Below are 21,242 nucleotides of genomic sequence, written 5' to 3'. Positions count from 1 at the left end.
GTGACTCTCATGGTCAGATTTAAATCCTCGCTTTACAATGATCTAACATCATATGGTCTGTCCACCTCCTGAGCCTCCTGACTTCCCACCATCCGATCCTCCCTGTGCCTTCAGAGCACCTCGAACCCCTTCCAAAGGGACTCCTGGAGGAACGCAGACTCTGCATGTGGTGCCTGGCACATCTCTTTCTAAGACCACACTTACTCAAGCAGAAGGCTGAGGCTGGCCGGTCACTAGGGAGTCTGGAAGGAGCAACTATGGTATGCTTGGCACTGTCCCCAGAAGTGCGAAGTGGCCTTTGCTCTCAGGCTGTGTCCCTCCTCGTAAGCAAGGCAGCGAAGTCTCAAAGACAGACTTCAGGAGATGTGGTCTGACTCAGGGGCTCAGGGGTCTAGCTTTGGGTCAGGTAAATGTGGGTTCAGTCCTGATTCTGCCCCATGTCACTTTGGGCAACTCACGTCCCTTCTCAGTGCCTCCGTTTCCTCATTTGTAAAATGACATTGTGGATAGTACCTCCTGGCATGTCAAAATACACTAACTCTATTATCCTGGTTGGCAGAGTGCTAGAAGACATCAAAGGCAAGAAATATGGTGAGGGATCAGGGAAGTCTTCACGGGGGAGTGGGTAGAAGGGCACTGGAATGAAACTCAGAGGAGGGATGGCTCAGGAGCCAGGTGATGGCATTTCAGGCAGAGGAAACCGTGGATGTCCAGGCACAGAGGCAGGACTGCCCCTGGTCTAATGGGGAAGAGAAGCAGCTAGGACGGCTGGTGTGTCAGGTTTGTACGGGGGCCTGAGTGAGGAGGAGATGCAGCTGGAGCTACTTCCAGGGGCCTTATGTCCAGATGTGGGTGTTGGGTATTATTTGACCAGCAGTAGGGAGCCATGGAATTATGCCCCGCCCAGCATAGTCCCCCATCTGCAATTTGGGCTACCTCCTTGGAGCAGGATTTCCCAAACCTCCTTTCGTCTTGAAAGCAGTCTGGAACAGTGTTTAAGAATGAGAGTTCTGAGGTCAGGCTGCCTGGGTTGGTCTCTTGCCCAACCACTGATGAGCTGTGTGACCTTGGTCATGCCACTTAACCTCTCTGAGCTTTAGTTTCTGCAACCATAAAAAGGAGTTGTTCATATTTCCTAGGGTTACAGTGAAGAGTAAATGAGTGGGTGCCTGGCTGGCTCTGTCGGTAGAGCATGCAACTCCTGATGGGGTCTGTAAGTTCAAGCCCCACAATGGGTGTAGAGGTTACTTTAAAAAATTTTTTAAAAAAAGTAAACGAGTTATTATATGTAAAGCGCTTACCCAGTGACAGTACAGAGTAAATGCTCAATAAATGTTAACTTTTACAAGAAGGAAGTCCAGGCATTAGATTACTCTGTTTCTCAGATGGGAAAATTAAGGCCCTCTGCAAGTGAGTCAGGGGTTCATTCATTCCTTTATTCATTCAATAAATGTTTCCTGAGCACCTACTCTGTGCCAGGCTCTAGTAGATACTGAGGATCCAGTCAGTGGTAAACAAGACAGCCTCCATCCCAGAGAACTTCTGACCTGCCCCCAGGGTGCCCTCCCAATGCCAGAAAGGAATCAGGATTTTATTTATTTGTTTGTTTGTTTATTTGACAGAGAGAGAGACAGCGAGAGAGGGAACACAAGCAGGGGTGGTGGGAGAGGGAGAAGCAGGCTTCCCGCGGAGCAGGGAGCCTGATGCAGGGCTCAAACCCAGGACCCTGGGACCACGACCCGAGCCAAAGGCAGACGCTTAATGACTGAGCCACCCAGGCGCCCCCAGGAATCAGGATTTTAACATGAAGTGTCCGGCTCCAGAATCTGGACAAAAGGATAACAGGAGTCAAAATGACCCGCTTTATCTCACTCTTCCTACAGAGGAAGCGACGGAGACCCAGAGTGGGGAGGCAGAAGCTAGGCTGCAGGGCCCCTGGAGTGCCAGTGTATGCCCCTCCCTGGTGCCCCACAGGCCCTGGGACCGGAGGTCAGGAGCAGGGGAACTGGTAGGAAGCACTTGGATTCTAGCTATAGTTTAAAGGTAGAGTGAACAGGATTTGCTGGGGGATGGGATGGGCCTGGTGGCACGTGAGAGAAAGCAGGAATCCAGGAGGACTCCAGGGTTTGGCCTGAGTGAGTGGGGATGGAGGTGGTTTCTGATTCAGGAGAGTTGGTGCTGGCTGGGCAGTGGAGTGGGTGGTGGTGGTGCAAACACTTGTTGGATGGATGGATGGATGGATGGATGGATGGATGGATGGATGGATGGATCGATGCTTTTCCCTGGCCCTCCAGAGGGGCCCTACTCACTTGCTTTCAGATTTGTCCAGCTAGCCATATGGAGGCAGACGAGAGCCCCAGGCTGGAGGTTTGACCTCCCCTGGAGGCTACAAGATGGACGAGCTTCAAGGATTGGGTCCTGAGGCTGTCAACATCAGGAGGTTCCATCCAAAGTTCAGGGTTTCTCCGTCCATGAAATTTACTAATTTTTAAGTATAGCAATAAATTTGAAATTGTGATAAATCTCTGCATGCCCCCCAAAATATGTCCATAGGCCTCATTTGGCCTGTGGCCTGGTTAGGACATCTGGTCTGTGGGTCTGGAGTCAGAGTGCCAGGGTCTGAGTCTGGCTCTCCATTCCCAGCTTGGGTGCCCTTGGGCAAGTGACTTAGCCTCTCAGAGCCTTGGCTTTCTCATCTGTAAATGGGAACAATAATAGTACTCACCTCCTGGACTCATAGTAAGGGCTCTATACCTGACAGTGAGGATGAAGCACTATTTGTGATCGATTTTATTGGCAACCAAGGCAGATGATGCCAAAAGGAAAAAGAGCACTGGGCTCTGGGGTGGTATCCCATCTCTCTCAACAAGCTCTGTGACCTAGGACTAGGTTTTAGACCTCTCTGAGGAAGAAGTGTGTTGTTTCTGGAGTTGGGCAATGGCCAGCATGCCTGTTGAGGCCTCTGAGTCCTCACCCACCACTCTCCCTCCCTGCCTTCTTCCCTCCAGCCTCACCCACCCACCACCTCCCACCCCTCCACCCTGCAGCCAGAATGATCTTTCAAAAGCACAAATCTCAGCATGGTCTTTCCCTGCCTGGAGAAAAACCATGTTGGCTCCCTGCTGCCTTTAGGAAAAAAGCCCAAGAACCTTAGCCTGGCGTGAGGAGGTGGGAGACCGCCCTCACCTCTCTTCTCTCATCTCCTTCCACCAGCCCTGCTTCTGTACCAGCAGCACACAGCCCCGCACCCAGCTCTGCCCACCCGTGATCCATCCACCAGTCCCTGAGTGCTGCCCCTTCCTGGATCCAGCCACTTCCCTCCCGCAGTGACCGATGGCTTCTCCATGGTCTCCCCGCCTTCCCTCTTACCCTTTCCTCTCTGCAGCCCATTTTCCACAAGCAGCCAGAGGGATCCTGAGAAAAATACAGTTTGGATGGTGTCACCTGCCTGCTTAAGATCCCTCCGTGGCTGCCTGTTTCACTGTGAGGGAAGCCACAAACCCTGTCCCATCTCTCCAGCCACGTTGTAGGGTTTCCCCGCTCTCAGCTCCCCACTGCCGCAGACGCCCCCCCCCCCCCGCCTTTGCACATGCTGTTTCCCCTCCCTAGAGGCTTTCCAGAAGGGAAACATGCTGTTTCCCCCTTTCAGAAGGGCCTCCCTGACCGCCTCCCCCCCCACTCACATCTTGCCCACCTCAGCTTTCCCCTCAGGTATGAATCACCTGTTTGGGAGGCAGGGCCGCAGGGTCCACCTGGGACTCTGTAGCCACAGGGCCCAGCACTAGTATCTACCCTTTCTGTTGGCAAAAATGCCACTCATCTTTCAAGGCCCAGCCCGAGGTCATCCTCCTCGGTGAAGCCTTCTTCCTTCTTTAACACAGCTCCACGCCCCAGCCTGTTCCTGAGGCCCCTCAGGATCATTCCCTCCGGGTCCGTCCCCTGCCGGGTGGGGGAAACTGCTCCATCCCAGCTTCCTGTGAGCTTTCTTTTCTCTCTGTCTCCCACACTCAACATTATAATTATCACTGGATGGCGAGCTCCTCAAGGCCAAGGAGCCTCACGGTGAAGAGAGCTAATGTTTATCGCTGATGTTTATGGAGCTAGCATGGGCCCTGTGCTAAGCGCTCTCCTGCATTCTCTCCTTAAATCCTCACGACCCTGTGGGGTCGGCTCCCCTAAAAGCCCCACCTTAAAGAGAAGCCACGTGCTTGAAAGGGGTTAAGTCACGCGCCCACCGTCACCCAGCAAATCTGACCCCAGAGCTGGAGGTTTTAATGAACAAGGGCAATAACGTACATACAGTGTCTCCCACAGGCCAGGCACGTAGCTGAGGCCTACCCAGGTGTTTCCACCTCTCAGTAACTTTCATCACAACTCCATTTTATGGCTGGGGAAACAGAGGCACAGAGAAGTTAAGTAACTCAGTGAAGCTCAGGAGTGTGATTTGAACCCGTGCTGTCTGGCTCTAGGTCATGCTCGCAAACATCACGCTGTGCTAGCCATTGGAGCCTCCTCCCTCTGATCCACCTGGAGGCTTTTCTGTATCTTGGCACCCCCAACACCTGGAAGAACAGACAGCCCCCAGGCGCCAGTTACTGAGTGTGTAATAGAGGAGGGAGTACGTAAGTGGTGGACCTGGGACCCTGCCCCAGCCATCCCAGAGCTGTGCCTGGAAGTTCAAAGATGCAGCAGCCCCTCTCCCAGGCTCGGTGCTCCCCCCACCCAGTTGTCCAGACAGTCCCGGGGAAGGACCAGATCCATAAACATGAGGCTCCACTTGGGCCCAGGAGGGGCTCTGGGCACTGTACAAGTCCTCAATATTATTGCTTTATTGTCATTTAAATGGAGCCTGCCTTAAACAGGCCACCCAGTTCTAGCCACCAGCGCTGGACAAAACCCCCATTGAAAAGCCAATTACAATCACTCCATCTAAATTGTCATGGATTTGTATAGAAAATTACATCTCCATTTAGTCCTGAAGCGACGTCCTGGGCATGGACAGAGGGGAGGCTGGCCCATTTACCCCGCCGGCTCAGCGCGGGTGCCGCGGGCAGAGAGAAAGCCCAAGCTGCTGGGTCTCGGCTGGCCTGGGGAACAAAGGCCAGTTTGTGGGGGCCTGGAGAGAAGCTGGGCCTCTCAGGGCGGCTCAGATTCCAGGCCTGGGCCGATGGACCCTGCCCCGCCAGCTGGTCTTCCCTGCTGGCGGCTGTGGCCAGACGAGCTCCTGACAGCCGGCTTCGGGCGGCCCGTCAGCCCTGCCACCATCCAAGGCGGCTGGAGCTTGGCTCCTGTCCCCACTGCCATGAAATGAAGAAGGCTTAGCCTGGGGAGCACTGGACTGGGATCCCAAGATCTTGGTTTCACTCATGCATTCATTCATTCATTCATTCAGTTATTAAGCGCCTGCTGGTGGTGTAGCATAGAAATGAGCTCCAGCTTCGGAGTATTCTGGGTTTGATTCCAGGCTCTGTCCTCAGTAGCTGTGAAGAGAAGGCTACTTCAATGACTCATTGAGTTCTGAAGTTGTGGGGCACCTACTATGTGCCAGAGGATGGGACAAAATGGTCCTTGGTCATGGCCCTTAATGTCCAGTGGGGTTTACTGTTTCCCAAATGATAAGTGTTTTGAGGGAAGCGAACAGGGCCTGACATGGGCTTTTGGGACTTGCTTTGTAAGTAGGCAGTTCAGAAGGAGCTGGTCATGCCAAAACAGATGGCAAAGACATTCCAGGCAGAGGCAACAGTGTGTGTGGGTAGGGGCACAGGCAGGTCGTGGGACAGGCTGGAGCAGGAAAGTGAGAGTATGGCAGGGGACAAGGTCATTGGGGGCACCCTAAGGAACTCTGGGGCTCTCCCCTGAGCCTCAGTTTCCTATTCTGCAAAAACAGGAACAATGACCTTAGCCGCCAGGGCTCGGGCCAGGATGCAGGAGATAATGTACATGGGATCTCAGCATGGTACTGGGCACAGGATGCTCCTGGCTAACTAAGATAGCCTGACTTAGATGGTGTTCTCTGAGTCTGAGGGCACAGCCCACTCCTCCTGGTCACTTGGGGTGACGGCTCAGGGGCTTTGCATGCTTTAGCTCCCAAAAGCCCTGTGGGGTAGGGCTCTTTTCCCCCTTTCACAGATAAGTAAACTGAGGCAGAGCCACCGGTCAGCTAATTATTTGTTACTATTCCAATAATTCTTACTATGGGTTACCCAAGGCCTGGCACAGAGCAGATCCTCAAAGACTGTTTGTTGAATCAGTGAACACATCTGGAAGGGGGGTGCGGGGCAAGTGTGGGGAGCTCCGTGGGAGCTTCCTATCTGTGTGCATGTGTATGAGTGGCTCTGAGACTGGGTATAACTGTGGGATTCTGAATGTGGCTCTATCTGATGACTGAGTTCAAGTGACTGTGCCTGACGGTGTCACACACTTGTCTCCTGGAGTCCTTGCCCAAATGCCCCATGGCTGTGTGACTCTGTCGGACTGTATATCACTGCCTTCACATGTCTGTCGGGACCCATGGGGACACTTGGCACCCTGTCAGGGATGGCTGGACTGGCAGGACTGGAGGCTACTGTGGCGGGACAGGTCGGGCAGGCTCAGAGGTGAAGAGGGCAGAGTCCCCATCCTCCCCCACCCAGCCCCACCAGGCAGACAGGCAAATGGAAAAAATGTTCACACCCGGGGCAGGCAGGCGGGTGGCTGCCCCACCAAGGACTGCTCTGTGCACAGAAAACAAGTTCTTCTGGTATCAGCTTGAGTTTGGCAGGAAGTGGCTTTTGGGTGGCAGGAAGTTGGATTCAGCTCATATCAGCCCCGGCCGAGGGGCAGGAGAGCAGTTATCTGGGGTTAAACAGAGTTACCGAGAAGCAGGGCCCCAACGCCCTGTACCCGATAGAGCTGGGGGCACAGCCCACCCCTCCTGGTCATTTGGGATGATTGGTGGGGAGGTGGAGGCCTTGTAAAGAAGAGCTGCCACCTATCAGGTGCTACGGGGCCCCAGATCCCAGACGGAGCTCCTCATCCACCTCCCGTGACCCCCATTTAGCAGATGTGCGGACTGAGACTCTGAGAGGCAATGACTTGCCTGAGGTCACTAAGACAAGTGGGGAGAAAGGGAGAAGAGAGACTGCAAGAAATGTGTAACTTCCTAGAGACAAGAGAAAAACCAGGCCAGAGAGCAAAGAGGAGAGGGAAGACGAGAATAAGACAGGGCAAGTAGTCGAATGAATGCGGAGAACAATGAGACTAGGCCAGTGGGAAGATTTCTGGGATGCCCACTGTGTGCCGGGCCCTCCCAGGAACATCACAACTGATCTTGGGATCCTGACCCTGAACCCATTTCCCAGATAAGGGCAATGAGACCCACAGAGCCTTGCCAGCTGAGCCACATCTGGAATCTAGGTCTGGTTCCAAAGCCTGTGTTCCTTCAGGCTATGCCCCCTGCCCGACTTCCAGGGAAGGGAAGCAACTGTACTAAAAGGGATGCCCAATCTCACTACCTGTTTGCCTGGGTATCCTGTTGAGGAATTCACGCAGTTGGCTCATGGAGAGTCAGGGTTCAAACCTGCACAAAGTGGTTGTAGAATTCATGTACTTGACCACGTGACAGGGTGTGCCAAGCACTATGCCAGAGCAGGCAGAGAAAGCCAGGGCTGTGTCCTCAGGCTGGGACCCAGAAGGTCCAGCCGCTGATCTGAAGCCCCAAAGCTATACCTGGAGAAAAACCACATCTCCCAACTCCCAGCCCTGGACACTCTTGTACCCCTCCACTCAGCCCCCGCTGGAGCCCCCAGGGATTGGGCCACTGGTCCTTCTGTTCTCATCCCAAAAGCAGCACCCAAGCTGTTCCCTGGCTAGGATGCTGATTTGAAGCTCAGTTTGTATGTCGTTTGCACATTACTCAGAGCATGTCAGAAGGTACGAACATCTCCCTTTCCCAGAGAGAGCTGCTGGGCCCCCCTGCCCTCCTCCAGACAGCAAAAATGCCAGCCGGCTAGACAGGGAGCTGCGCCCTGGCCTCTGACAGCACCCGCCTGCTGCCGCCTCCCCCATTCCCTCCTGGAGCCAAATTTAGGCAGCTCTGCTACTGAGAGATGGGGAGAGCGGAGGCAGGAAACGGTGAGGCTGGAGGCAGCCCTGCCTTGGCCTGCACAGGGTGGGGTGGACCCAGGGGTACCCCTGTCCCTAAAGCCCTTGGCCCAGCCTCCCCCTGCCCCTCCTCCCACAGGAATGTGGGCCAGGTTGGGGAACGCAGGGTTCTCAGCTGCAGCCCAGGGTGCTGGCTACTCTGGCCAGGAGGGAGGAGGGAGAGATGGAGGGAGGGAGGAGGTCATGGCCGGGGCAGTGGGGAAGGGATCAGATAGCCTCCTCCAGCCCCAGACACCGGCTGCCACTGCGGACAGGAGCCTGCTCTGCTTCTCAGCACCTCAGAATCAGATCTGGGGTGGGCACATCAGGGAAGTACAGCTGGGGCCTTTGGGGACTGAAGTCTCCCCAAAGGCTTGACCAGCCTATCTCCTCCTTGGGCTAGACTTTGGCCTAGGTGGTCTTGGTTTTCCTACCTGGGAAATGGAGAGGCTGGTCTAGAATGATTTCCAAGTGGCTACCCATGCTGAGAGCAAGGGTTTCTGGGAGACCTGACAGAAATTAGGGATGTGGCAGTGGCTTTAGGCCTAGGAATTTCTTAGGTTTTTCAGGTATGGCTCCTCCCTGATGTGGGATGTGGGTGGGCTGAACAGTGAGAGACCTGGGCTGGATTCCAGCCACCAGGAACCTGGGGATGGAGTTAATAGTGCCCCGTACCTGGGGGCATGGATCCTGGGGTCTGACTGCCTGGGTTTGAATCCCAGCTCTGCCACTTTTGACTGTGGGCAAGTCGCCTCAGCTTTCTGTGCCTCAGTTTCCTCACCTCTGAGATGGGGGTAATTAACCTCCCAGAGCTGCTGGGAAAGTGAAATGAGGCAGTGAATGTTTGGCACACAGTAAGTGCACCATGATGCCAGCTACCAGTGTGACTGTTTTGTCTCCCTGAGCGGTTGGGAGCCCCCCTCCCCCCCCAGCTATAACGGATGTGGATGCAATGGGGAGGCGCTGTAGCTTGATGGTGAAATGGGCATCGGGATGGGGTTCAATTCTGCGTGACCCTGGGCAAACGGCCACACCCCACTGCGCCTTGGGCGGGGAACAGCAGAGGCTCCTACCACACAGGGTCTGTGAGGATTACACAGATCAGGCTTGGCACAGCGCCTGGCACACAGCGGGCGCTCCCTGAAGGGGAGCTGGCCAGATCGAATGGTACCGGCCCGCACAAAGGACAGGTGGGCAGCGTCCCTGGGGGGGGGGGCGGGAGGGCAGGGGGGAGGCGGGCGCAGGGCAGGTGCGCGGAGAGTGGGGAGGCGGGGCTGGGAGAGGGGAACGCGAGGGCGGGCAGGCGGGCGCGCGGGCGCGCAGCAGGTGCGTGTGGAGTGGGCGGGGCCCCGCGCGGGCGGGGTCTCCAGGTGAGCGGACGCGCGCCTGGAGGCTGCGGACTGGGGGAGGCGCGCCGCCCTGGCCCACCGCCGGAAAGCGTCCCTGTGTCTTTAACGCCCTCCTCCCTGCGTCCCCCCCGCCCCCTTTGTGCGACCCCCCCCCACAAGCAGGGCTGCAGCCGCGGAGCTGTCCCCCCTGCACTGACAGCTGGTATCTAATTACTGTGTGAGAATGGAAAGTCAGGCTGTCCCAGCTCCGGGGAGAGGGGATTAACGTCTCCTGCAGAATACACTTCCTCTGGTGGGTTGCCATGGTTACTCTCATTACCTGCCTGCCCGCGAGGAGCCCGCGCGAGCCGCTCCAGCAGGCCCTCCGAACCCGGGCCCGGCGCGCGCGCACCTCCCCGCTCCTCCCCGCTTCTCCCCGCCCCTCCCCGCCGAGGCGCACGCGCGTGCGCCGTGGGGGGAGCGAGAGCAGCCTCACCCCCGCCCCGCGCCCCGCCCCCCGCCCGAGCAGCTGTCAGCGGCGCGCGCGGCCCGGCCAGCCCCTGCGCGCGCTGTCAACAGTCATTAGCGCGCGGGCCCTCCCCTCCCCCTCCAGCTCCCCCTTACCCCCCACCCTAGCGCAGGGTGGGGCCCGCACCTGGGGCCTCCGCTCGTTAGCGCGCCCGGCCGCCCGCCGCGGCCCCGGAGGGACCCGCCCGCAGGGCCTGCGTGGCTCAGGGCCGTCCCCTTCCGCCTAGAAGCCCCCCCCCCCCTCAGCGACCCCATTCCCTGTCCTTGGCCACGGCTCCCGAGGGAGGCGGGTCCCCAGAGTCCTGGAGCGCGCCCCTTCAGAGTAGTAGCGACAAAGGTCATTTATGGGTGTCTCGCCCAGAGTGGGCCCTATTTGTGCACCACTGGGGTTCCCACAGCCGTCCTGTCACACTGTGTCACCTCAACACAGGAGAAGACTGAGGCTCAGGCAGGCCAGCCCTTTGGCCAGGCTCAGGGCTGGATTGTCCTCAGGCCTGTGACTTCACCCCTAGGGCACGTGCGCCTCGTGGACACCCCCAGGCCACAACCCCCAGCCAGGTCCCCTGACGCTGTCCTGCCTGACAGTGCCCTTCGGTGCTCCCCCCTCCCTTCATCCCTTAAACTGGGGTCATTGCCCTCTCTTGCCAAAAGGGGGACACTTGGGCCCCCTGCACCCCTTTCTCTTCCCACCCTTCCCCCTATCCTTTCCAGATATTCCAGAGCTAACCAAAAAAAAAAAAAAAAAAGGAAAGGAAAAAGAAAAAAATATATTCAGAGCTGCTTGAAGGATATGGCATCCCTCAAAGGTAGCGCTGTCGTTCGGGGGCTGATCCCAGGCACCTTTCTGTGGCCCGGGGTGTGCATTTCGGTCCCCAGCGTGATTTGAAAGAAGATGGAGGTTCAGCGAAGCAGAAAGGAGGGCTTGGAATATGTGAGGCCTGTTCCAGATGGCAGGTGCGCCGCGGTGGCGGCTCCGCGCTAACAGTTGGAGATTGTGCACAGGGGTGAAGAGGCAGGTGCTGCACTGAGTCCTCAGCGCCTTGTTTATGTATTTATTTATTTATCGGGGGTGTGGTCTCCTCCCTCACCCATCCCGGCCTCCAGAGCTCATGGCTACTATGGGTCCTAAAATTCTGGTGCAGATCTCTGTTTCGGAAGGTTGTTTTCTTGTTTGCTTGGTTTTGGTTTTGGTTTCCAGTGCACGGTAGGTAGTATTTATAACTGAGAGCTATTCAAATACCATCCTTGTTCTATTTAGGCAATACCCTCCCCTCAATACCTGATTGCCTGTCTTTACGAATGATGACCAGCTTTTCTTGGGGATTCTGAGGAGGAAATTTCTTGATACTTGGGTGCGGGTCTTCATTCTGGTTTTCTTCTTAGGAGGCTGACTCCTCTCCTTGGGTCTTCTTCCAGCCCTGCCAGGAGCTGGAAGGAGACTTTGTAAGAACCCCCCAAAAACTGGTATGCTGCACTTGCAAAACCTCAGTCCTGTCTGAATTTATTAAAGTGTGGTTTGAGGGACAGGAGGGACAGCCACAGTTCCAGAAGCTGGAAGTAGCATGCCCCTGATATTTGCAGTAACTTTTGTCTGTAATGGCAGCCATTTAGCGGGCTGGCCCAGATAGGATGGAGGGGCATCCTCACATGTGCCTGTGCAATCAGCCCCCTGAAGTCCATTGTAAATGGTTAGCCGAAGGTATGTCTCCCCAGGGGTGGGTTCTGCTGACTGACTTTCTCCTCTGATGGCAGTCTTGTTGATTTTTACCCCTTATCAAGAGCTGGATCTGAAATGCACCAAAAGGGCACATCCTAAGGACTTTCTGTGTGGTTTCTTCCTCTACCGTAGGAACCCAGTTGAGCAATGTCCCTGCTATTTAGCCACATCCTGTCAATCAAGGCCTCATTGTTGCTGGAAGGCATATGCTGCTAATATTGTGGTGGGGGGGGCACTAACTGGCACCCTGGTGGCCTGAAATGGTGAGCCCACCTTGCTAAGTGTATAACTTATTACCAGCAAGTGACTTGGAAGTTCCAATGGAAATGACAGAACTGAAATCCCTTAGCAGTTGGATGGGGGTCTATTTAATTGGCTTAGGGGGAAGACAGGCAAGGTTCAGTCAGATTCAGTAGCTCACCTGAGGGAGCCCACCCAGGCAGGAGCCTGTCTAATGGCCTGGCCAGATCTGCCCATCTCCCTCGTCCAGGTCTGCAGCCCTGGGTGTCACAATCCTCCTTGGCTGAGCACTCAGTTTGAGGAAACTGAGGAAGCCAGAAGAGACCTGTCAAGGGACGACCTGCTTAAGTATTAATTAACTTTGCCAGGGAGGACTTAAATCTGAGGTCAGGTTGCTGAGCGCTCTTGCCCTTTCTATCCATAATGTACATTAAGTCATTGGGCAGGCGTTTTGAATTTATACTAATGTTGCCCAATAAGGTTCTTTTGTTCCCACCATTAGGAAAATTGGCCTTCGGTGAAGGAGAACAAAATATTAACATATTAGGCCTAGAAGCACAGAGCAAGTATATATTTAACGAGCCAATGCCAGTTTCCTTTACTAGTTACCTCCCTATCTGAGTCATGGAGACATTCTAATCAGCAGTTCTCAAAATCTGTGGTGCGGGCGAATCATCTGGGGGGGGGGCCCTAGTCAAACCCCCAGAGAGTGAGATTTGGTGGGTCTGAGGTGGGGCCTGAGAATTTGCATTTCTGTCCAGTTCCCAGGTGATGCCGACTCTAATGGTCTAGGGACCACACTTTGGGACCACCGTTCTAAATATTGTGAAACATGAGCAGTATATAAATAGACATTTGGTGATTTTTCTCAATAACTTGCAACCTGGCCTTTAGTTTAGAATCCAGATGGGCTGGTTTAAAGGAAGATGGTGATGTCCAAGAAAGGTAGTATGAAAATTTTAAAACTCCATGAAATTTTTAAAACTCTTGCCATGTCTGGTTTTGTTGGCCTACGTCTCGCTGGCTGTTTTGGAGTTGGCTGGTTCGAAAGGATGTAGTGTGTTGCCATGGCAATATTCTTCCCCAAGCAGGAAGGCCCCAGAGGTTGGTCCTGCACAACTGACCATGTATTTCTCATAGCTTTTCCCTTGGGGTGCTTCAGGGTTCCGTTCCATCACTCCTGGTTGGCGTTCCCAGGAAGCTGGGGTTAGTCAGGAGGCTCTAGGCCCCCTCTTCCCTCAGCCTATAAATGGACTGAGCTTTCTTTGTCAAACCAAGGCCCAGCTTGCTTAGGGCCATGGATCAGATTAAACTAATTTGGGTACAAAGCAGAAGTGGTTGGCAGGGGCATCCCAAGGCTATGGGGAAGGTGCTTTCTGCTCCTTTATTTAGCAGCTCTTGCCTTGTAGCACTGTGTCTGGATTCTCAGCTAAGGAAGGCATGCCTCTCCTGCAGCACTTAGCATGAAAGTTGTTACCTCTGTGGATGCAGGGCATGGCAAGATGTCTGTCACACGTGACTGCCATGGGATCCCTTTGTTCTCTTCCCAGGGTTCTCCTTGAAGGACAGACAGATATCCTGGTGTTCTTCCCTAAGGGTGTAGCACACATGGTGTCCAGGTGGCCACAGCTCACCAGAGGACAGTTCAAGGTGTGGCTCTGCAGACCTTGTGTGGTTTGAATTGGGTTTGCTACAAGCCCGCTCCTTTCCTGTGTACATCTCTGCAGCTGAGATAGACCAATTATAGGATCCAGGTTTGAACATCAGGGGAGATCACAATAGATTTTTAAAGAGGGAGCTACTAAAAATGATCCCCGAAGAGTATCTCTGGGATAATTTTATAGTCACATTGGACTGGGTACAAAGCTGGTGGGGACCGATGTCTGCCTTAGAATGGAAGTGGGAGGTTGGGACAGAGGCCTGGCACTGGGCAGTATAGTTTGTTGTTTCATCTGGGTTGGTTAGTTACACCTTGACTTTAGGAAAATTTTTGTCAAGCTTGTGTGACAGCCTTAGTGTGTTACTTAGGAATTAAGCATCTCCTCTGATGGTGGGTATTAGCTTGGGGGACCTGTGCTGTAACCTGAATGGATCAGAAGGGCAGGAGCTAAGAGCAGATTCCTAAACACAAAATGTCCAAATTCAGGGTCCAAAGGGAAGAGATGAACATTTATAAACCAGATGTCTGACATACACTCTTAACCTAATCCTTGGAAGAGCCAACTAGGACTTTTTTGGCCCATTTTACAGGTGAGGGAACTGAGTTTCAAGAGGTCAAGAAGTGGGGCACCTGGCTGGCTCATTTGGTGGAGCGTGTGACTCTTGATCTCAGGGTTGTGAGTTCAAGCCCCAAGTTGCGTGTAGAGATTACTTAAAAAAAAAAAGGTCAAGAAGTGACCTGCCCAAGGTTACCAAGCTGGTTAGGGGACACTTCCCATTTCACCTACCTAAAATATTGTCTTTCATCAAATTATTTTCTTTCTCTATTCCCTCCCACCAAATTTTATCTCCCTTTTCCAGAAGTATCTGTGTTCTGGCTTGAAACAGTTTTATGAACAGAGAGGTCTAGTCACTTTTAAGCAGTTAGACCCATTATTAAGCCTCTAGATTCAGATTATCAAAATGTTGTGGAACTACCCACCTCATTATACTTCTTAAAAATATATTTTTTAAAAAGATTTTATTTATTTATTTGAGAGAGCACGAGAGCGTGCATGCAAGCCGCAGGGGAGGGAGGGAGGGAGAGGGACAAGCAGACTCCGCACCAAGCATGGAGTCCAATGCAGGGCTCAACCCCACGACCCAGAGACCATGACCTGAGCCGTAATCAAGAGTTGGATGCTCAACTGGCTGAGCCACCCAGGCGCCCCTAAGATACTTTTTAAATTAAAGCTTAACAGACATACAGAGAAGTACACAGATTGTAAAGTGCTCAGATTAATGGCTTTTTATAAACGGAACACACCTGTAAAACCACCACCCAAATCAAGAAATAGAAACCCAGTTACATTTTTATTCTTCCGATTCTTTTGTTAGTTTTTGCCAACGTGAAACTCTGGTTAGAAGTACATTTTAACTGGGCTGTCATAATATTTGTCCCATCCAACTCTGTCACAGCAGTATTTGAGGATCCCCTAAAATGGTGGGTAGTTACAAGTCAGCTAATGCACCAGTTTGTCAGTAATGAGCCCTGTTTATAGACAGCCCAGGACTTCAGAGGGGACTTCAGATACCTCCAGGAAAGAGGTAACGGTAACTCCTGAGAAAGTTTAAGAACAGAACAGTCATGGAATTTTACAGCTCATCTCGTAAGTGAAGCTCAGGGAGGCTGAAGAGTTTGCCCACAGTCTCACAGCAAGGAAGCAGGACCAGCAGGCAGCAACTCCTACACAGTGTGCACGCACGCGCACGCACGCACTCACACACACCCCCAGATGCATGCTATCTGAGAAGTCCCCATTGAAATGGATCCTGACTAGGAAGGAAGCCATTGGCAAGAGGGTCTGTACGGGGCCAGTGAGGTCACCCCTGACGGATGCTGCCTACTAGCTCTAGGATTTGGCACCCTCCACTCCAGATGCCCATCTGCTCTCAGGCGGGCCACTGTTCACCCATCATGGCATGTTGGGAGAGTTGCTGGATGAAACCAAACCCTGTCTATGGCCAGCATGTTCTGTGAGCAGGTGTCCCATTTAGCACCACCTCTCTTTTCCTTGGACTACAAAGACTGAGATCCTAAACCAGCTCTACCATTTACCAGCCCCTATACCACAGGCAGGTCCTGACCCTAACAACCCCTCAGGCTGGTTGCGACGTTCAGCCCTATCATGGCTGGGGGAAACTTTGCAAACAACAAAGCACTTCGTAATTATAATACTTATCCAGCAGTTCCTATGGGCTGGGCTTGCTGCTAAGTGCTGCATGGGTATCTCCTTTATTCCTCTTTGTAGCTATAGGAAAGCTGCTTCTGTTAGCCCCATTTTCCAGGTAAAGGACCTGAGGATTAGAGAAGCAAAATAACTGCTCAGGGCCACAAAGCCACTTCAACGATGGGCCCCATGCAGACCGAGGAAGAGTATGTCTAAACTACCCCACCTGCCTGCCGCTTATAAGCAGTCAATCGTTTGGTAGTTATTTTTTGAGCCTGTTAAGTATCAGGCATTGTTCTAGGTGCTAGGGAGGCAGCCTTGAGCCAACACACGAAGCCCACACCCTCCTAGAGCTGACGTTCTTGAGCCATGAGCAAGATCTTTTAGGAAAGATTTCTCTGGGAGATTTGTGTTTTGGACACTTTTAGAGAAAAGCCCGCCTCCTTTCCCCCCAGTCCTCCCCCGACGCACTCACACACACACACAGACACACACACACACACACACACAGACACACAGACACACACACACGCCTGCTTGCTCTTCATCGTTGAAGCCCCCCGGACTTCTCCAAGTCTCCCCTTAGGGAGATGATGGCTGAGAGCAGGGTGTCCCTGAGTCTGTGTGTCTCCTGTGCCCTATGAATAAAGACCTGCCGAGCAGCCTGCTTCCTGAGGGCCCTGGCCACATCCCCCAGCCTCATGCCCTGCAGTCTCCCTGCTCCCTCCCAGCCCCGCTAGTGGGAGTCGGGCAGGTGTCTGCCCAGCAGCAGGACCCCATCTCAATCCCGGCGCGCCTTTTCAGGACCAGCAGACAGCACTCATGCCAGCCTGATGCGAGGCTCGGGGGTCCATGGCCACCCTGCTCACGAGGCCCTACCATCTCCACGTGGCCTTGTGTCTGTTCTTCTCTGTGTCTCCAGACACAAAGGGCCCGGGTCTGTTGCTGGCGCTCAGCTGCTGGAGTAGGGAGGGCGGGCAGTGGTGACAAGCTTTTCAGAAAGGCCAGGGTGGAGGCAGGAGTCACCCAGGTGATCCGAGCCATTCCCCTGGGACCCCAGCCCAGGACCACAGTGAAAGGTTACTGCTAATTGGTGAGCTCCTGATGGGGCTGCATCTATTTAGCACCCCCCCCCTCCCCAGAGACTTCCAGGATGGTCTTGGCACAGCATGTGATGCGAGAGCTCCCCGCCTGAGTCTGGCACAATCTGTCTGAAATTGTGAACATGGAGCCTCTTGGTTTTTTAATTTGTATTTTCGTTGTCGCTCCCTGCCCATTGTTTCTGGGGAATTTAGTAGCAGCAGCCCCCCTGACTCTGGGGCCCCCATCCCTGGGGCCCTCTCAGCAGGCTCCTCCCACCCCCGGCCCCCCAGACCTACCACTGGAGGTCAGGGAGCAGCATCGTCCCTGCCCCCGCCCTCCCCCCCCCGACCCTTTGCCAGGCCTGGGGCCCAGCTCTCGGCCGGCCGCCGTCATCCCCAGCACTGACACAGCTTGTCCCCCCTGTCGCAGGGGGCAGATGGCCTGTCGGAGCCGGAGGGCATCTCTCTGAAGCGGGTCGCTGTGGTGGAAGATTTCTTTGACATCATCTACTCGATGCACGTGGAGAGCTCGGCGGAGCCAGGCAAAGCCCCCAAGCACGCTGGGCAGAAGAAAACCTACCGAGCGGTGAGATGTCTGTCTCTGGGCCTCTGCGGGCAGCCCCAGGCCTTGGCAGGAGGCCACGGGCTCCGCACATGTTGGGCGGGGGCAGGGCAGGGAGCTGAGGCGTGATGAAACGGCCTTTGGGGACCCAGGGGGGCACAGGGCAAGGGCACGGCAGCCAGAGATGGCTCAAGGGGGGGAGCGAGGGGGCGGGTTCTGGGGTCTGAGCACAAAGGAGAAGCAGGGTGAAGGGAGTGAGGGAGGGAAGGAGAAGGTTGAGGGCAGGAGCAAAGCCCTCCTCTTGCCCGTTTCTGCTTCACTTGTCCCCTCCCCCCAGCCCCTTGCAGCCTGCTCTGGGACTGTGGGGGTGGGGGTGGCCAGATAATAAGGATCGAAAGAGCGAATGCTTCCATGGCGTTTACTGTGTGCCAGGTCTGCCCTAAATGCTTCCTGTGTCTGAGTTCATTCAGTCCTCTACCCGCCCCTGTGAAGTCAGGACTGGAAGTTCCCCAGGGGAAGTCTGAGGACATGGGGCCTACCTTCAGGGAGATCACAATTCGACCTGGGGTGGGGAGGCTGAGAGCAAAACCAAGACACGAGAACTAGAAATGTCTCCAAGACTAGCTTTGAGGGAACAAGAACCCCCAGGGAATTTTGCAGAGGCACCTCCGGACGCTGGCAGTTAGTGCTAAGCTGGGGGGGGGGGGCAGATTTGTGGGGAAGATGGCATAGGCGTCCCAAGCTTGGGTGGGCAGAAGGGAGCAGAGACAACAATCTAGGGGTTGGAAGCATCACACATGGGGAGGTAGAGGAGCCGGTGGCCAGAGCAGGAGGGGCCTACTTGTGTTCTGGTCCCAACACCCTGTTGACTGCCATTGCCATGGCTCAGGCACAGCTCTGAACCCGGACCCACCACTAAACCAGTAAAGCCAAGCACGCTACATTCATTCGAGCCTCCGAGCAGTCTTGTGATGGAGGCACCATGGTCCTATTTTGCAGTTAAGGAAACCGAGACCCAAAGAGTTGATCTACCTGTCTAAGGTCACGTAACACTTAAATGGCAGTCAGCTGGTGTCCTCATGCCCCCTCTGTGTTGACCCTCTCTCTGGCTTCTTAGAGAGCTGCCCCTCTGACCTGGCTTCCCCACCCAAGGCAGCTGTGAACTCCAACCCCACCCCCACCTCTACCCCCAAGTTCTTCCTATAAATACCCTTGGACTGCTGTGGAGGTGACCTGTATAAGTCTATGATTTTCCCATGTGGCCTGATTTTTAAAAATTCCAACCATCTGGTTTGTCCTTGTCCCCAGAAGATAGCCTTTGCCCTAAATGAGTCTTACAGATGGACCCATGTGCCCAAGGACCTCAGAAGATGAGGGTTTGGGCTGAGGGAGCCACGAGATGATTATACCACCTGCCCCACCCCTCCTGCTTCTCAGTAATGTGTGTTGGGAAAGGGAGTTCTGAGGGTATTCCCACCAGAGGGTCATAGATGAAGGGAGAGGCACCCAAGCCAGAGCCTTTGTGGCCCCTGGGTATTCATGAGACCCAGCCCATTTTTTCAGCATTCAGTCTGCCAGTGCTGGGCAGCTCAGCACCTCCTGGGCACCAGCTCTCTGAGCCTTCACGTGGACGAAAGGTGTATATATGAAGCAGGGGCTCCTGTGTTCTCCATTTTACAGGTGAGGAAACTGAGGTTCAGAGGGACACATAACGTGCTTTGAGGTCACCCCACTGGTTTTCAGAGCCAGGCTGCTGGCCCCAGAGCCCGTGCCCTGACCACCACCCATCCTCCCTCTCTACAAACCCCCCTGTGGTCAGCTAGTAAGCCCAATGACTTGCTGTGGTCAAGGTAAATGGGCTTGGGCCAGCCAGACCACATGACTTCCCTGGTCCCCTTGATGTCCAGCACTGAGGCTCACACCACAGGCACTCCCAGGGTATGTATGTATTTATTTATTTTAAGATTTATTTATTTGAGAGAGAAAACAAGCGGGGGGTGGGGGGGCAGAGGGAGAGGATCTCAAGCGACTCCCTGCTGAGTGAGGAGGAGCCCTGAGCCCAACCCCCAGATCATGACCTGAGCCACGAGTCATAGGCTTAATCGACTGAGCCACCCCAGTGCCCCTCCCTGGGTATTGAAGGCCGGGTCTGCAGCCTCCACGCTGTAGAGAAGGCAGGGCTGGGCTATCCCGCCAGCCTCTGTGTCCCTGGGCCAAGCGGACGTCCAGCCCTTTGCTCTGCACTTCCTGGCTTCTCGTCCATATGCCCGCCGCGTGCCCCACTTCCCGCTGCCCAGCCTGGAGCTGGCACATGACTGGCAGCGGGCCAGCTGGGCTGCGCACAGAGCTGGAATTTCAGCCGCAGGGCCAAGGCTGAGTGGAGCAGGCCAGGGCCCTCCTGCAGTGGGTGTGAAGGCCAAGGGGGCTGCTGCACCTCCCTCCTCCCCGGTGTGCCTCCTCTCCCTTCCCCCTCCTCTTCCCCATCTGTCACCCTTCTCTTGCCACCCTTTTCCTTTTTTGGGGGTGGGGGTGGTGCCTGGATGCTTTTGTCCCCCTTCTTTTCATCTGCTCCCATTTTCCTCAACCCAAGCCTCTCTCTTCAGTCCCATCCGTGCCTGGGAAAGAGCCCCCAAGGAAACTCTGTGCTGACGGCTGCAGAGAGGCACAGCCTGGCACTGTGGGGTTTGCATCGGCCCCTGGCTGGGGGGTTTTGGACCTGTCTCTGTGTGTTTTGCCAGGCCTGAATCCTGGAACTGCCTTGCCATCTCTAGAGCACCTGGGACCTTCCAGATTCTTACAGGCCTGGGGTGCCTGTAGGAAGCAGGGGGCTGGAAGGGAGATGGGCAGACTTGTTCAAGGGCATTAAAGGAGGCACATTCTTCTGTGGGAAAAAGAAGCTTCTAGCACCCACCACTATCCAGCAATAGATCAGAGAGAGCAGGTAATGAGTTTTCTGAAACTGAAGGTATATGAGCCAGGGATAGATGGCCATTTATAATGGACAATGCAGGGGATTCCCATTTGGGGCAGTAAGTCCCTGCCTTACTTTGCCTCTGATGCAGTGTGACCAGAGGATCCAGAGGATCCACAGGAGGACTTGCCCATGTCCCGGGGTCTGGGAAGGGTTCCAAATGGTTGTACAAAGTTCCCTGATCCCACTCAGAGGATGGTCCTTTTTCAAGGGGGATTTTCTGGCATCTGTACCCATCTGGGTTTGGAGCAAGCTCTTTGCTTCCTTCCTGTCTCCCAGGGTGCCAGTAGGCTAGACGGAGCTCCAGAGTCTGGATCCGGCTGCCCAGACCACTTTGGAGTTGGGGCCGGATGTGGTCAGCAGCTTCTCCAGGCCCACCATGTGCTAATCCACCTCAGGGCAGCAGGAGGGTCTCGTAAAGTGGTGAAAATCTCCCCAACTGGCCTCATCTGTCCTTGTCGGCCCCTGAGCTGGGGAGTGAAAATGGGGCCTTACAAGTCAACGACTCTGCACATAGCTTCTGCTCTCCCTGCCGGTGAATTCTCCCTTCGTTTTACCACTGGGAAAAATGTGAAAGGTCTCAGTATCCAGGCAGGAGGCCCCAAGTGCAAGGCAGCAGGCCCCTGAGGGAAGCTGGGTGGGGGCAGGGGTCCTGGGGCTTCCCTTCCTTAAACACGGCAGCTCTATCTTTATCTGTTTCACATTTGGGGCTTCAGCATAAGGGACTATTTCCAGAACTGTGTCTGGAGCTCCAAAACTATCTGAAAACCACCATCCTATTGACTAGAGCATAAGCGAGGATTGTGCTCCTTCTATCAGCTCAT

At 54.6% G+C, this 21,242-nt stretch overlaps 1 protein-coding gene across 5 annotated transcripts in view; it reads left to right on the top strand.

Annotated features, from left to right (window-relative positions):
* Positions 1-21,242, top strand: part of NOL4L (nucleolar protein 4 like) — a 129,526-nt gene that overhangs the window by 32,117 nt on the left and 76,167 nt on the right. For 2 of the 5 annotated variants that reach the window (XR_003524422.2, XM_027620471.2), the window contains exon 2: positions 17,316-17,471. Coding sequence is in view for 1 of the 5 variants with exons in the window: in XM_027620471.2 (XP_027476272.1) it covers positions 17,316-17,471 (156 nt within the window). In the remaining 4 variants the exon portion in view is untranslated. Of the gene's footprint in view, positions 1-17,315; positions 17,472-19,103; positions 19,128-21,242 lie in introns of those variants that run through there. The other 3 variants (XR_003524423.1, XM_027620473.1, XM_027620472.2) reach the window with 3 other exon arrangements.

The sequence above is a fragment of the Zalophus californianus genome, chromosome 8 (assembly GCF_009762305.2).
Source record: "Zalophus californianus isolate mZalCal1 chromosome 8, mZalCal1.pri.v2, whole genome shotgun sequence".
Classification (NCBI taxonomy): domain Eukaryota; kingdom Metazoa; phylum Chordata; class Mammalia; order Carnivora; family Otariidae; genus Zalophus; species Zalophus californianus.
The sequence above is the reverse complement of the archived record's forward strand: the minus strand, read 5'-3'. Positions and strand labels throughout refer to the sequence as shown.